The 16288-nt window shown below is 41.6% G+C and overlaps 3 protein-coding genes across 3 annotated transcripts in view; 1 reads left to right on the top strand and 2 right to left on the bottom strand.

The window, feature by feature from the left end:
* Nucleotides 1-145: 145 nt before the first annotated feature.
* On the top strand, nt 146-3447 carry rpe65a (retinoid isomerohydrolase RPE65 a; the record flags this gene model as incomplete). The annotated part of the gene is made up of 13 exons (XM_079215278.1): nt 146-255; nt 407-553; nt 753-860; nt 979-1120; nt 1216-1363; nt 1526-1607; nt 1732-1864; nt 1960-2099; nt 2281-2410; nt 2511-2625; nt 2736-2830; nt 3098-3209; nt 3302-3447. 13 exons carry the CDS (start codon nt 146-148, stop codon nt 3445-3447), a joined length of 1608 nt encoding a protein of 535 aa, XP_079071404.1.
* A 3394-nt stretch (nt 3448-6841) lies between these two features.
* Nucleotides 6842-9072, bottom strand: LOC306734203 (RING finger protein 11-like; the record flags this gene model as incomplete). Its single annotated transcript, XM_079215543.1, has 3 exons — nt 6842-7016; nt 7846-8015; nt 8950-9072. 3 exons carry the CDS (start codon nt 9070-9072, stop codon nt 6842-6844), a joined length of 468 nt encoding a protein of 155 aa, XP_079071669.1.
* Nucleotides 9073-12063: 2991 nt separating this feature from the next.
* cacna1eb (calcium channel, voltage-dependent, R type, alpha 1E subunit b) overlaps nt 12064-16288 on the bottom strand; it is a gene marked incomplete at both ends in the record, with an annotated part of 48411 nt that continues 44186 nt past the window's right edge. Inside the window, 7 exons of the mRNA XM_079216187.1 lie at nt 12064-12576; nt 12787-12950; nt 13102-13216; nt 15038-15137; nt 15223-15329; nt 15807-15907; nt 15987-16094. Coding sequence (XP_079072313.1) covers nt 12064-12576; nt 12787-12950; nt 13102-13216; nt 15038-15137; nt 15223-15329; nt 15807-15907; nt 15987-16094 — 1208 coding nt within the window. The remainder of the gene's footprint in view (nt 12577-12786; nt 12951-13101; nt 13217-15037; nt 15138-15222; nt 15330-15806; nt 15908-15986; nt 16095-16288) is intronic.

Here is a 16288-nt window from a genome sequence, read left to right as displayed (position 1 = left end):
TATTTTCAAGATTTTCATATACTGTAATGTGTTTTAGCTCTCCTGTATTGCATTTCTCTAACTCGACTCAGTGACTAAAGCTCAGTGTGTCGGCAGCTTATTCAGCTCCGATGGGATTTAAATTGCTTGGCTTCAATATTGGTTGATGTCTTCACTGTTTGATGACAGATTTGAACACCCAGCTGGCGGCTACAAGAAGATGTTTGAGACATGTGAGGAACTGGCTGAGCCGCTTCCAGCGACAATCATAGGTTTGTTTGCTGTCACACAGAAATAGACTGCAGTCAAATAATCATTTGACAGTCTTGTACCGAGAGTATTTTTCTTATTAGAGCATAGAAAGTACGCTCTGAAAGCATTTTGCATTCTGTGATTTGTGTTTTTTATGTTGCTGTTTTGCAGGCAGGATTCCTTCCTTTCTGAAGGGAAGTCTTCTCCGTTTAGGACCAGGGCTTTTTGAGGTTGGAGATGAACCCTTCTATCACCTCTTCGATGGCCAGGCTCTTATGCACAAATTCGACTTCAAGAACGGCCAGGTCACCTACTACCGAAAGTAAGAGAAAATACTTGTGTTGTGTACCTTTTCAGGCAATTTGTGCATCATTGATGTTTAGTGCCAACCAGCATCAGGTCTCTATTCTAATCAAGCCATAAGAAAATACATCAGCAACATTTTATAAAATAAAAGGCCGTCCATGAATCGATAAAACATGTATTTTTTTGTATCTAAAATGTCTTTTTTCTTCTCGTAGGTTTGTCAAAACAGATGCCTACGTGAGAGCCATCACAGAGAAACGCGTGGTGATCACTGAGTTCGGCACCTTTGCGTACCCTGATCCCTGCAAAAACATTTTCTCCAGGTGGGTTGCATGTAAAAACCCAAGATCTTTTTTTATTCTGCCCTCATTATAATCTGGATGCTTTTTAATAAAAAAAAAATAGAAATGCTGAGTACTTTAACGTTTTTTTTGTGTGCAGGTTTTTCTCTTACTTCAAGGGCGTTGAGGTCACAGACAACTGCCTGGTGAACGTTTTCCCCATTGGAGAGGATTTCTATGCCGTAACAGAAACCAACTTCATCACCAAAGTAAACACGGATACCTTGGAGACGCTGAAGAAGGTATATCAATACAAATACATTATATCATTTGAGGCTGCAAAATTGCCTTTTTTCCCATACAAAAACACAGTGAAATGTCTGTATTTTGTATGCAGGTTGACATTTGTAACTATGTCAACATTAACGGAATGACGGCCCACCCTCACATTGAGAAGGATGGTACAGTGTATAACATCGGAAACTGCATGGGGAAGGGAGCATCCCTGGCCTACAACATTGTCAAGATTCCACCCACACAGAAAGGTTTGGATCAGCGCTGGCATCACCACACTTAACAACAGCAGCAGTGAAACTCTCCTTAAACTCAGCTTCTGTCTTTAATCAAAATGTGCTGCCGAATGATGATTCGGGGTTAGAGGAAACAATGTAATCCCATCATTTTGAGAAGCTTTTTCTTCTCCTTAGATAAGTCTGATCCCATTGAGAAGATCAAGGTGGTGGTGCAGATCCCCAGTGCTGAGAGGTTCAAGCCCTCCTACGTGCACAGGTGTGTGTGTGTGTGTGTGTGTGTGTGTGTGTGTGTGTGTGTGTGTGTGTGGACGCCATCGGGTATGTTACCAGTGTTGCCACAGAAAGTCAACGTTTTGACATTCTCTCGTTCACAATTTCAGCTTCGGCATGTCGGACAACTACTTTGTCTTCGTGGAGACCCCGGTGAAGATCAACCTGCTGAAATTCCTGAGTGCCTGGAGCGTCCGAGGCTCCAACTACATGGACTGTTTTGAGTCCAATGAGAGCCAAGGAGTGAGACCCTGCAGTACATTTGTAACCCTCGATACTTATCGCCGCCTCTTGTCTCTGAAATCTCACGATGTCTCCTTCTGATGCGTGTTTTACAGACCTTGTTTCACATTGCCAGTAAAGAACCCGGAGAGTACATCGACCACAAGTACAAAGGGGCGGCCATTGGCATGTTTCATCACATCAACACCTACGAGGACGACGGCTTCATTGTTGTCGACCTCTGTGGATGGAAAGGGTAAATGTTGGACTGAGCTTCAACCTTGCTTTGTTGACGTCAATTAGTCAACGTGCATGCTTTTATAGTTACGAAATTAAGATGGCAATCGAAATGCTCACGACCGCGTTTAAAGCACCTTTAGATTTCCCCGTCCATCTTCTGCAGATTTGGTTGATCGTTTATTTCATTATCCGTGCAGTTTCGAGTTTGTTTACAACTACCTCTGGATGGCCAACTTGAGAGCCAACTGGGAGGAGGTGAAGAAGGCGGCCATGATGGCGCCACAGCCGGAGGTCCGGCGATATGTTATTCCCCTGGACATCCACAAGGTGAGTCGCCCGTTTTCTTTGCTCGTCTGGACACGACCGGCCTTCTCCATAGGTAAAGTCTCACGTCGTTTGTTCTCGTCTCGTTGCGGCCTCGGTGCAGGAGGAGCAGGGGAAGAACCTCGTCAGCCTGCCATACACCACCGCCACCGCCACGATGCACGCTGACGGGACCATCTGGCTGGAGCCGGAGGTGCTCTTCTCCGGGCCTCGCCAAGGTGCAAGCACATCCAACACATTTAACACTGAGTCACGGTGGACACATCGGCTTTTGATACACACTGAAATGTTGCCATTATGTAACCATTTTAATGTGCTTTTTTTGTAGCTTTTGAGTTCCCTCAGATCAACTACCAAAAGTACGCAGGAAAGAATTACACGTACGCCTACGGCCTGGGTCTCAACCATTTCATACCAGACAGGGTAAGTTAAACTCTTTTATATCAGGTCACAAGATAAAAATCAAGAAAAAAACATGGTATAAATAAAAACATGTTAGGTATCAAATTAAACATAAAGATCAGGGCTACAATAGTATATAATCCCCATGTACAACCTCTAAACACAACTCAATCAATAAATAGGATTAGGGGTTAGGGTATAGGGTTAGGGCTTAAAGGGCTACCAGAATACCTTCAACTGAAGTGTGTAAAACAAGCCTTTTTCATGAACTGATTGTGTTGTGCGTAGATCTGCAAGTTGAACGTGAAGACCAAGGAGACCTGGGTGTGGCAGGAGCCAGACTCCTACCCCTCAGAGCCCCTGTTTGTTCAGACTCCCGATGGGATAGACGAAGATGATGGTGAGACAACCGCAATAGAAACTCAATATATTCAAACCTGACACCCAGTGTGATTCAAATTGTTGCGTGACAATGTGGTGCCGCGTCCTCAGGAGTGCTGTTGACCATCGTGGTGGCTCCAGGCACTCAGAGACCGGGGTTCCTCCTCATCCTCAACGCCAAGGATATGTCTGAGATCGCCAGAGCGGAAGTGGAGTGCACCATGCCTGTCACTTTTCACGGGATGTACAAACCCTAACGATGCTTTTCTCAGCAGCCGGCCGTTAACCAGTATTACAAACAGGACAAATAATGACTAAATGGTTGTTTGTTCTCATTTGCAGTTGACTTGGGTTGTTAAATAAAAACATATTATGTGAATTGATGTGGCTTTTTGATTTTAGTTGCTGGATGTACTCACATTTCTAAACCTGAAATGTCAGTATTAGCAAAAAAAAAAGAAGAATTTCTTCACATGCAAAAAATGTAAAAAAAAACCTGTCAAAATCAAATGTGGTTGTTTTATACTCCTCAGTTATATGGTATTAATTACTATGTAGCAAAGGACAGCTCTTAAACTGGGGTTCAATCTTTATTGTTTGTTTACCATGAATACTGAACTGGGCTGCTGACCCTGTGCTCCTTTAACAAAATATGTTTATGGGGATTAAAATAACCTGATGTACATTAATGACGCTTTGTAATACTTTTAAACAAGCAGGCCTTTGTCTTGATATATCATACACCCAATTAACACTTAGCAAAACTAATCCTTTAGCCTAGATTCTTGAGATATTTGTAGATTTAATATGTTGCCACACAGAATCTTATTATTGTCGAGTCTAAACAAATGACCTTTGTGTGTCTGTCCTTATTGTGTCCGAATCTCATGGAGATCTCGCAACACGGCAAAGCTGATTAATTGTGTCGCTGCATAATCTGAGGAAAGAAAGAACAAAAGAGCAGGTTGCTATTCATTATTCTTTTTAAGTGCATGTGATGGATGTGTGACCCTGATATACAATGTCATGAACTCACTTAAACCACATTTCACTGTACGTGAGATCCATGCGCATGAACAAGGCATCCGTTTGGTTTGAGTGGATCTTGTGCAGACAGCTTCAGAAGATCGCCCTCCTATTTCTACAGTCCCACTCTGATGTTTGTGCGGCAAAATAGAAAAAAAAAAAAAATCACTCTACTGGACCCACGTGTGTCCTCCCCAGCTGATGCAAGACGAGGAAACAAAGCATCAACACATGTAGCTCGCTTGCATCAGTCAAACGGAGAACCCTGATTTATGTTGTCACGTTTTACACTCCACTGCCAGATTTAAGTATTGCATTAATGAAAGGCTGGGAGGAATTTCCAAACGTGTATTCTGTAATCTCTTATTTTGATAAATCACAGGGCCACAAATCCTCACAATTAGTCCACTTTACCTGACTGATGCCAACAGATTGTTTTGATCTCAGTTCTCAATTAAACAGTAAGAAATATATACTTTTTTCATCTTTATTTCTCTTTACATGATGGCTTTCTAGCCTTCCAAAAACAAAGAAATAAAACGAGATTACAGGACATAATAATTTTCGGAATAAACTTAAAATGACAAACACAGCAAAGCAAAAGCTTAATGAAAATCTTGATATCTCTGTTGTGACTATCGCACGACAAAAGAAGTCGCTCACACTCGGAAATTCATTTGGGACAGAGGTTTGCACAGTCAGACTTGACCCAGTGTAAAATGTTATATACTTACTGTCCTAAACACAAAGGGGAATTTACATAAAGTAAGAAAACCATCAAACACAGGTAACAGAAAACAGCCACACTTTCACCAAACTGTCACAAACCAAAAAGACATGATTGTAACTACTGCTACAGGGAATGGAAATAAAAAACACTAGTTATAGTGTAATAAAACAAAAACATTTGTAAAATAAAGAAAACAACTTTGTACTGTGGATACAAAATCTAACAGTTTCAAGTTCGCCTCAAATTTAGTCTCATTTTTTTCTTTAAACAGTTCGACACTTAGAAAACGGCTTTTGAGCTTTGCTGAGCAGATTGCTAACTCATGTCTGCACGCCGAGTATGAAGCTAGATAAGGGAAGCTATTAGCTTAGCATAAAGACTGGAAGCAGGGGGAAACAGCTAGCATAGCCCTCCAAAGTAGAAAAAAAGGCCTCCCAGCACTCTGTTAGTTCATTATTAACACATTATCTAGTAAACATCTTTACAAGATATCTTTTTTTCATGATCAACATTTTACCCCCAGTTACCAGAGATATGCTTGCTTTTTAAAACCACGGAGGAACACCAACAATGCACAAAATGTGCAGCATAAACAAGGCATCTTTATGCCAAGTTACAAGCAAGTATATCTGCGGCCTGAGCAACTACTGAGCTTCAGAGGTGCCGTTGGGTGCATTTTTTAGCTTCGGAGCCATGCCAGCACTTTACCCCGGCTTAGTCCTTATGCTAGGCTAAGCTAATCACCTACTGGCTGCAGGGGAAACTCAGCACACAAAATCAGATTGAGATGTTGGGACTTCTCCATTAAACTGTATGTAGCAAGCCTCTGTCCCTTCAGGTACACACACACAAACATACAATAATGAAAAGTCAAGCAGGACAAAGCAGAGGCTCATACTACTGAATCACAGATTTCATTAAATACATCTTCAGGCTTACCTCCATGTGACAAGTGACTACTGTCCGCTTTGAAAATGCTTTTTTCAGTTATACAACTGTTGCATCTCAGGAAATAAAGGAATGAAGTATTGATAGTGCAAGGTTATAAGGTACATATATTAATATATTGTTTAGATACTGTCCTATAAGTAAAGTGCAAATCTCTGGATCAGATGAAAAGTGTGTGCAAGCATTTCTAATTTCTGACTGATCCACCTGCCCATGCACCAATGAGCCCTTTACTTTGGCTGCCGGCTACTTTAAAAACACCGCCTCGTGAAACATTCCCATCAGGCATCATCATCAAATTAACCTTCGACTCATTTTCTTTAAAGTCTGGCTATTTGGAGCAGCCAAACGTTGTGTCGCTTTGATCTCCTGTAGATGTACATTTTACTTTGGGGCATTTTATTTTTTCCCGTAATCCTGACAAGCTGGAGAGTGATTTCTTCTTTACTATTTAACACCAACAGTGTAAATTTCAGCGGTGTATTCCCATACATATGTGACAGCATGTTGAGGAAGTCTTACTGTTGCCACGAAAAACATCAAATTGAAGCCAACAGATTTCTAGTAACAACTGTAGCATTTTGGTTGATGGCCCGTTGACATTATTATGCATTTTAACAACGACTAACTGGGAATGAAGGTGAACTGGGGGCAGTTGGACACACGTCACTGAGACCGGCTCAAGTGGAAATGCAGTCATCAAACAGCTCACGCTCACACACACACACACACACACACTTTGTGCAACTGATGTTTAAGACCAGCTCATTATTTGGACCAGGGGACATGGAGGGCCAACATTTGGGCGGTCAATTTTTGAATTTTTCAAAGTGCAAGAAAAGTCAACACATTATTATTATTTGTTTAGCTCCTCTTGCGCTATCAGTGGGGAGTTGTCGGGTTTGTGTGTGTGTTTGATCTAAGCTTTAGGGAGGAGCGGTGAAACATCAGTTGGTCTCGTCGTAGGTGGAGAGCAGGGCGGCGTCCACGGGCTCCATGCAGGAGGGGCAGGTGAAGGATCTCATCAGCCAGTCGTCTATACAGTCCATGTGGTAGATGTGCATACACGGCAGGAATCGGATGGGGTCCCCATAAACAAAATCCAGCATACAGATCACGCATCTGAAAAACAGAGGAAATGAAGAGCTTGAATACACACCAGGATAAAGGTGATACTGTACAGTTGGCAAATATTTTGAGAGCTGAATAAACATTTAACTCAATAACAAAAAAAACTCAAATAAAATGGCAACTATTGTCTGGTTGCAGATTTTATTCAATTCCATTTCAATTTGATTGTATAGACCCAAATCACAAATTGGCCTCAGTGCTTTCTATTTTTTTTAAATCAATGGAAATGATGTTAAACATATTGTTACCATGGCATTATGTAGACTGATATTGGGGCTGCAACTAAAATGTATTTTGATTGTCAATGAATGTAATAATTATTTAGTTTAACCAATAAAATGTCTGAAAATACAACATAACTGCCACCACTGTCTGGTTGGCATTTCCTTTAAATAATTGATTTATCAAGTTAAACTAAGATTATTTATATACAGCCCAACATCCCAAATTTGCTTTATTTTTTATCTTTATAAAATTTGACTGCCTCAATTCAGACTTTGGCAATAAACAGGACAAAGAAATATTGCATACACCTTCCTTCATTTGACCCTTTTGACTAATCAACTGATGTCACCAGCAATCAATAGCGGTCACCTGCATTACTTTGACAACTGACGTGTTTCCTATGGACCACACGTCACATCATGGCGCCCTTATTTACGATAAAACATGAGTCACATTTTTAAAAGTGTCACAAAAGGGATACTGAAGTCAGTGAGTACAACAAAAACATGATGTCTGACTTCATCAATATTGCTCAGCTCTGACGGCCTGCATCCTGTGTAAACGTCACAAACACACAATAAATCTACAAGCTCACTCTCTGATCTTTTTCTCTGAGCCATCCTTCCCTCCATCATAAACCCCTCTAGGGAGGTGCTGGATGAGGCCGATGCGCTGTGCGATGCGGATCTGCTCCTCCTCCGTCAGCTGGGTGGCCAGGCGGGCCTGGCTGGGCGTCGGGTGGTACATGGGCACGTGAGCCTGCTCCTGGTCACAGACACAAGAAGCACCAAAAGTGAGACACAAACAAATCACCCTCCTGCATCAGATCACTTTGTAAAAGACAAAGTGATCTGACTGGCGAGGCTCTGAGTGGATAATAATAACTTTATTTATATAGCACCTTTAAAAACAAGGTTTACAAAGTGCTCTACAGTGAATCAAAAGAATAGGCATAACTTAAATACCAGTAAACAAACAGGATCATACCATAAAAGGCAATGAATACAACAAAACTTCCCTATTGTTTATGTTACTTACATGTCACACACTTCATATACACTACACATACTTTGCATTTTTGCACTTCTCTATTGGTTAAGTTTAATTTAATTCCCTAAGTAATACTCTCTGCACGATTTTTATTTTATTATTTTTGTATATATATATATATATATATATATATATATATATATATATATATACATACATACATACATACACATATATATACACATATATATATATATATATATCTTTCATCCCTGTTGTTTTTATATTTTATTTTGTGTCTGTAAACTGTTACTCAACAACAAATTTCCCCTTTGGGATTAATAAAGTATATATTCATTCAAATAACCAAAAAGAGCAAATGGAATAGAAAACAAACAAATAAATAAAACATACAAACAAAACAGGGGAACAAAAGGACTGCAAAATAGATCATAAAAGGACGTGGATGTATGATTTTCTTGACAAGCCAGTTAATGATGATTACTCTAAAAAAACTGTTTGTTTACTCGGGTGTTACCCGACGAAACTGAACTCGAGGCAGAACAACAACAACAAAAGGCCACAGATATGAAAACACCGGATACTCACATGTGGACATGTAATCACTTAACACAGTCTTACAACTTGTGAAAAAAAATCTTATTTTCTTAAATTACCCCCCTGGAAGTTGTAGGTAACTAAGACTGACCTGATACGGAGGAGGAGGCTCCAGGTCTGGGTCTGTCCCGTCCCCGAAACTCGCCCTGTCCGACTGGGACTCATGAAGCAGAGAAATGTCGTCTGATGTCGGAGACTTGAGACAGTTGCCCATATCTCTCCGTGTCCCCGCCCGACGATTACAAATCAGATCTCTCCTGCTCAAGTTGCTCCCGGGTGGCTCCTGGTAGTTGTTGTCTATTAGCATTAACTTGTAGTTTAACTACACGTTGCTAAATATACCATGTGCATGATTCTAAAGCGCCCGCATTAGGGTCCAATGTGCTCAATGTCTCTTCATGTGCACAGGAACCTCCACCAGGAAAAACAAAACAAAGAACTCCCGTGCTAACGACCACTAGCCGAGCGAGCTGCTGTTTCCACTTCCGCGACAAGTATCGCTCATTCCTCTCGTAAGAATCGCGATTTCTACTAAATATCTACTTTAGCAGCAGCCGTGGCTGTTGAACTGCGCGGCCTGGACTTTGAAATGTGGCGACATCTCCGCCTTGGAACTTCGCGAGTAATATTAAACAGTTCGCTTCCTTGCTAGCTCTTTCTTAAACCGGACGACATGTTATCGGTCCCTTGGATATGACGTGTACTGGATTATGCGCTGTGATTGGATGATTCCGTTTACGTGGTTCGGATAAAGAGCCAAGTCCCACCCCTTTTAATCATGAAAAATACATGATAACAACATATTTGATAAAGAACAGAATTATTTGTTAATTCATAATTACTCTATTTATAAATAGATGATTGTAATAACTAGATTAGCTTTCAAAATGATGAGTGATTTTATATTTTTTTTAAATGCATGAATTGGACAAAATCTAATCTCTTATTTTCCTTTTTTAAATAATTTTATTGCAAAGAAATTGTCCGATTTTTAAAGTGTTTTTCAATACCACTGTCTGTTAAAGATGTAATAATTTGTTTTAATGTAATAGCTACACAGCATGACATTCTTGGTTAAACAGCACATAGACAACATACAACTTCACCTTTTATCAAATCATAGTATATATACTTTATATATTGTAATATGGTATATTATAGTACATGCTTTATCATGTTTCATTTAATCGATTTGACAACACTTGTGCTTTTCCTTCAATGACAAGTCAAAATGTCTTCTGTGGAAGAGAGGACTATCAAGAACAATCTCCTACACAGATGTTAAGGTCTAATCAGGCACATTAAGTGAAAACACCTGCGTGGGAGAAGCAGAACATTAATGATTAATTAATTAATTGCATTTTTTATAATTGTATGTTGTCACACTCTTGTTTCTTGCTTGCTTTTGTAATGTGTTTTTATCTTAAACTGTAAATGTACAATCAATCTCTATTGTTTGACACTACTATTATGATAAATGTAATATGGAAATATAGCTTGGTGACTAAAGTTTCAGGGGAAAACGGCTTTCTAAAATAGCATGTGGCACTACTGTCTGTATGCATCTGTAGTAGTAGTATTTAGTGTATAATATATACAGAACACGTATCAGATCATCAGAAAGATGCATGGAGAATATCTGCAACTAAATCCATTATCAGACTTGTTTTGACAGTTCACAACGAGTTCAGATGTCACAATAATAAATGTCACAATAATAAAGCAGTTTTAACAACTAATAAGAATAGTAAATCAAGAATATACATTTAAATAAATGCTCAGAGCGCCAATTTCCCACCAAAACTGCTTTTTTTGTGTGAATTGTTTATTGCTTCAGTTCTCATCTATCATGATTTTTTATGTTTCCCCAGGCTTTATATTTAAATAAAATAAATTACATCCAATCGTGGCAGCTTGAGGACACCTTTATTTGTATATACAGCTTTTGTACACATAAAACCCCACAAAGTATTTGCATTCCAGGTACTTATGATACAAATCTCCATGTTTTTGGTTAAGTGAGTTTCACAGAATTGGCCTTTTTCAGGCAAAAAAAACAAAAAAAACCACAAACCTTAAAATGAACATTTCAAAAGATTCCTTTACCTTTAAAGCTCATCAGCTGATACTGTGTATTGTTATTTTTTCTCTAAATATTACAAACAGCATAATTCCTCTGTACATTATTAGTAAGTTAGTTAGAATAATGTAAATTTGTGAAAAACAAATGTGTCATGGGGTGTCTAGAGTGTTTCTACAGTCATCGTCTGCAATGGTTCAAACAATATTCACAAGAAAGAAAAAGGTGAAAAACGACGAGAGATAATTTTGTATCAGTTCACAGTAAAATGACACGCCCAGCAATTCTCAAAATCAAAATGCTTATATATATGATTGTTGGGAAAGTCTCATTTAAAGGGTGTAGACTGGTAAAGATGATAGTAACATGACTATTTTTGAAGGATCATTTGAAAGGTTTGAAGTTTGTTGGAGGCAGGATGAACAAATATGCATCTTTCTCTATGCTATTCTATAACTATTCATTTCTCACAACTTATGTTCAATACAAAAAAGTAAAATAACGCGGGAAATCAGGCTGTATTTTCCCTGCACGTTCATTCATACTGTAAAAAAAATCCAGCATTATTGAGTTTTACTTATTAGTATCCACATTGTCTGGTAAAGTATCAGATTGCCTATTCGTCATGGCTTTTTGTCTTGATCTGGTCGAATAAATGGCAATGGTGTGATGTTCACAACGTATTTACAAAACAATTAATTTATAGGAAAATGTAGTTACATATTCACACACCCTACAGATAAGTACTGTTAAGAGCAACACTGAATCATTTAGAAACATCTTCAGAAATGAAAATACCTATTGACACAAATGACGTAATTTGATCCATTCATTTATTTTCTGCATCCCACAACTATAAGAGATGTGTTATCACTCTCTGTCATCAAGTACATATCAGGAAATAGACCTTATTTAGTGTCAGTGTTCTGTGTGAATTGGCAACTACAGTTTCAGGAAGTATTGTTCTTTTTGTTTTCAATCGTTTTGGGTTCACATCTTATCAAACATCCAGAGGGCTCATGGCCTCGATGTAAAAAGAGTCACATTGACCTTCACTGTACGTTGTCGTGCAGCGCCTTCTAACGCCCTTTTTGGGACTCCCCCTCCTCGCTGTGCGTCCTGTCCCTAGCACCGGTCGTCCTCCTCTGTGTCACTGAGAGGATCGCAGCCCGCAACCGAGGTCGTCTGCGTCAGGCGCTTACGAAAGTGTCCGTTGGGGACCTGAAAACCGGTCCGCGAGCGCGGGCGGGCCGAGCTGACGGTGTTTGAGCGTCCTAGGCTGCAGGCCACGGCCGCCTCGAAGGTCAACGTCTCCATGGGGCCGGAGGGGTCCGGGCTGTGGTCGCCATCTTGGGAGGCCAGGAACGGCTCGGAGGGGTAGCGTCGAAGCGGGGACGGGTCTCGGTCTCGGTCCGCGTCGCCCCGCCTCGCGCCCGCGGCCCCCTCTTGGGCCTTCCTATTGGGCTTGCCCCGCCTCGCGGTCTTTGGGCTGCCTTGCTCGTCGTCGTCCTCGCCGACGGAGGGGTGCAGCGGGGAGTAGGAGATGTGAGGGCGAGACCGAGTCTGGGATGCGGGTCGTCGGCCGCTGGGGGTGCTGGACTCTGAGGTGGAGGGCACCGGGCTGTCCGAGCTGTTGCCCTGGAGACGAGAATAAAGACAAAATGGAAATCCTCTTTTCCAAGACATCCAGTAACGTAAACCGGTCAAAATTTAAAAGGGGTATTGCAGCAAATTAGAAATGGAAGGGGACATGCTGATTCAATTTAAATGTTACTTGTAAGTGTGTTGAGTGGTTAATTTGGTCCAAGACCATGAATCAGCGAGTTGGATGGAGATGTTCTGACCCACCTGTTTATCTTGAGGGTGTGCTCTCTCCGTGCTAGAAGATCGCGAGGGCTGCAAACTTCTTTCTTCCGAGTTGCAACGAGATGCGTCGGGAGAAAGGAGGTGACAGCGCTCCTTAGATCGGCCGCGCTCCCTGTCACCCTGCTTCCAGTGCTCTGAGCGGGACACTAGAGGGAAGACATGAATTGACAGATAGAGAGACAACAAAACAAACAGAGGTGGGTGACATTTGACCTCTCCTGTATGTTTGCTGGGCTCACAAAATAAACCCTTCATACTGCACACAAGCCAATGCGGTAACAGGTGAGCAGGACTCACCGGCAGCCTTGTAGCTTTTGTGACGAGGTCGATAAACTCTCTCCGGACTTTTCTCCTCCTCCCACAGACCGTTCACCCGCTGATCTGCAACGGTGGAGCCACTGGCCACCTCCATCTGTTTATATGGGAAAACACACAAACACAAACGGACACACATGAAGGCACAGGGAACATAAACACAGAAAACATTAAGCATGCTGGGATCACACTCAGGTGATTTAACATCCTCGAGAAGAGAGCGAGAGCTCAAGGTTAAAAGGCATCAGTATTCAAAGATCACACTCCGTTTTAACAATTCTCTGAACCTTAATAAGACTCCCAAAGGAGCAAAAGACAAGACAAAACTCTGATTTAAACTTCTCGCCATCACTTAAGGATCAAGGCCCTTTGGCATTAGAGCCCATGCAGCCACTGACGTCCTCGAGATCCAGCACAGAGGCTGTGTCATGGAAGATGTGTGTAGCTGCGACTCTACAGCCAGACGGGGCATGGAAGAGGCCCGCCCACACAGACCCTCCCTAGTGGGAGCTCCTGCACTCGCCCACCTATAGGTGAGTACAGAAACAAGAGACAGGACCCGACAGGACTGCCCTTTAGATACAGAGGCCCTGTTCAGGTGAGAGGAGGGCACAATGGCCATTTCCTCATTGAGGGTCATCTATCAGAGACATCGGCATCCAATCAGAAGCCATTCCAGCCAAAAAACAGACAGCGACGGTAAAACTGACCTCAAGGAGGAATATAGAAACAGTGGAGCAGACAAGCGAGAACAGACAGTAAACAAAACAGCTCACAGGGAAAGAGGAAGTCCATATTTCAGCTTGGACGTACATTCAGTTATGCACAAACAACTACACAAACAAGAGCCGGGCGACATCTGTCTCGGGGCCGAACACATTTCTCTGGAAGAACAAACACCAATATGTGCGTTTTTCAGAATCGCAACATTCATCGAGCAAGCGATGTTGACCAGTAAAACCAGACAGTAGAGACACAGCAAAACAACAAGTTTCAACCTCCAGCTATTTCCCTCCACGGGACTAAAAAGGACTAAAAGGCCGGAGAACAGAGGAGCGGCGATGCCGTGCTCTGCAAAGGCACGTAGAGAAAAGTCACAGTTTAAATTTGATGTGAAAGGTTTTGCTTTGCGAGTTCAAATTAAGCTCCAAGACAGTGTTTCTCCCTTTGGGATCACAGGATTACTCTTGCAACAGTGCAACACACATAAGCGGTATATGACGTGAAAACACACAGACATCCATTGTTTTCTATGCAAGCCTGCACACTGAGGCTCGACACCTCCTTGCTACTGTAGGGCCAAAACAACAACTTGTAGAATCAGAGCACCCGGTTCACTCCTGATAACTTCTTTCTCCCTGTATAGTTGGGATGAGCGCAGAGTCTGTTCAGGGCTTGAACTGAGGCAACGGAGATTTGTTTTGCACTTAAGGTGGCGTCAGCGATTCTGGAAGATGAGTTCCCTCCCTCCAGATGTACCGTCCCTCTCGCTCCCAATGCATTTTCTCGTCACACCGGTTCCTGTTCTGTGCACTGGCTCTAACGGTTGCTAAATGGCACAGATATTGCTGTGTCCACTTTGTTTGTTTCACATTTACAGAGCCAGGGCTTTCCCACCCAGTTCACACACACAGAACGGACAGTTAGCGGACCCCAAGAAGATCTTAGCTGAATTTAACAAAAAGTATATTGAATTAGAATCACTGACTGCGTCTTTAAATGAACAACAGGAGACATATTTCTACTCTTCAAAGTGATCTTCTTGAACTTGATGAATGCTGTTTCAGTTAACTGTCCACAACCTCGACACATAGGTGTGACAAGTCGACAATGATTTGTTAAATAAGTTCAGAACCACTGCTGTAAGACATGGATGTGGTGTTAATGCTTTTAGGCTCACGTGGATCCTCTTTCTTACCAGATCCTGCTGTTGACCAGCATCAGTGTCGGAGCTTATGGGCGCCAAAAACAGTTCCTGAGGTGAGATGGGGCTCAGAGCCACAAAGCCTCCCCTGGTCCTGCATTGGGACAGAGAGAAACCGGTAAACAAACACATGAATAAATACACAAATGTAACCGATGTGCACATGAACGCAAACTCACAGGGCCGAGCCCGCGCTGTGGGCCATCATCGGCAGCGACTGGGCGTTGGACAGAATGTCCTCCGGGAGCGTCGAGGCATCCAGACGCTTGAAAATCAAGTTACTCTTCTGAAATGAGAGAAACAAAAACAAATCACACGGCGGTCAGAGGGCTTTTCTGAAGTAATTTTCATTTTGTTCAGGCCAAAGAAGGTCGAAGGAAACCCCCAAGACAAGACAATTAAGAAACTTCTTATCGTCATTCCTTCCTCTCTGTAAATAGGTACGTTTGGATGTAAAGTAATATTGGAAACTGGGATGGACCGCAATTCTTCTGTAATTGTCTCTTTTTCATATATCTTTTATCAATCTTCTTACTATTAAAAGCTAAGGTCATATCTTAGCTAATCATTTAGAGTTGTTTTTGTTTTTCCTTGTTATTAATCAAAAAATTAAATTATAATAGGTTGCATGTGAGGTTGTTGTCTGTAACTCTGCCGTGAGGTTGGATGTTTTTTGTTTTTCTTCTCCGTTTTCAAAATGAATGATTTGAATACATAATCATGAAACAGGGTGATGGAGATGATACCGGCATGCAGCGCTGACCTGAGCTTCAAGTTGTTGCCTGAGCTTCTTGGCTTTGTTCAGTTTGAAGTAGTCCATTATCATCATGGAGGCGTAGATCTTCCCCACCGTCATGTCCGTATCTGTGAGGGCAGGCGCGCTACATTAACTGTCACTGCTCATCTCTCAGCATTACAACGAGTATTTCCTCCAGAAACAGACCTTTGTTGATCGGTACCAGGAGGTCCAAGTTCTTCTGGGGCAGATAAGGCCAAATGATACTGATCTCTTTCTGTAGTTCACTATCCAGAGCGATGCGGTCCTCGCCGCCTGGAACAAACATCCACATTCAGTTGTTTTGGCAAAATAGAATAAGTTACATTGTTGGTTTTTACTGAAGGTGTTAGGAAGTTAATTTATGTCATTTTTCAAGAACAGAAACCAAACATATCTTTGTGAAAAAAGTTGTGATCTGACATAAACCACCTTTTATGTTTTTAAATGACGTGTTTCTAACTAAAAAC

This window comes from Taurulus bubalis (assembly GCF_910589615.1).
Source record: "Taurulus bubalis genome assembly, chromosome: 1".
Taxonomy (NCBI): Eukaryota; Metazoa; Chordata; class Actinopteri; order Perciformes; family Cottidae; genus Taurulus; species Taurulus bubalis.
Note: the sequence above shows the minus strand (reverse complement) of the source record. Positions and strands in the feature narration are given on the sequence as shown.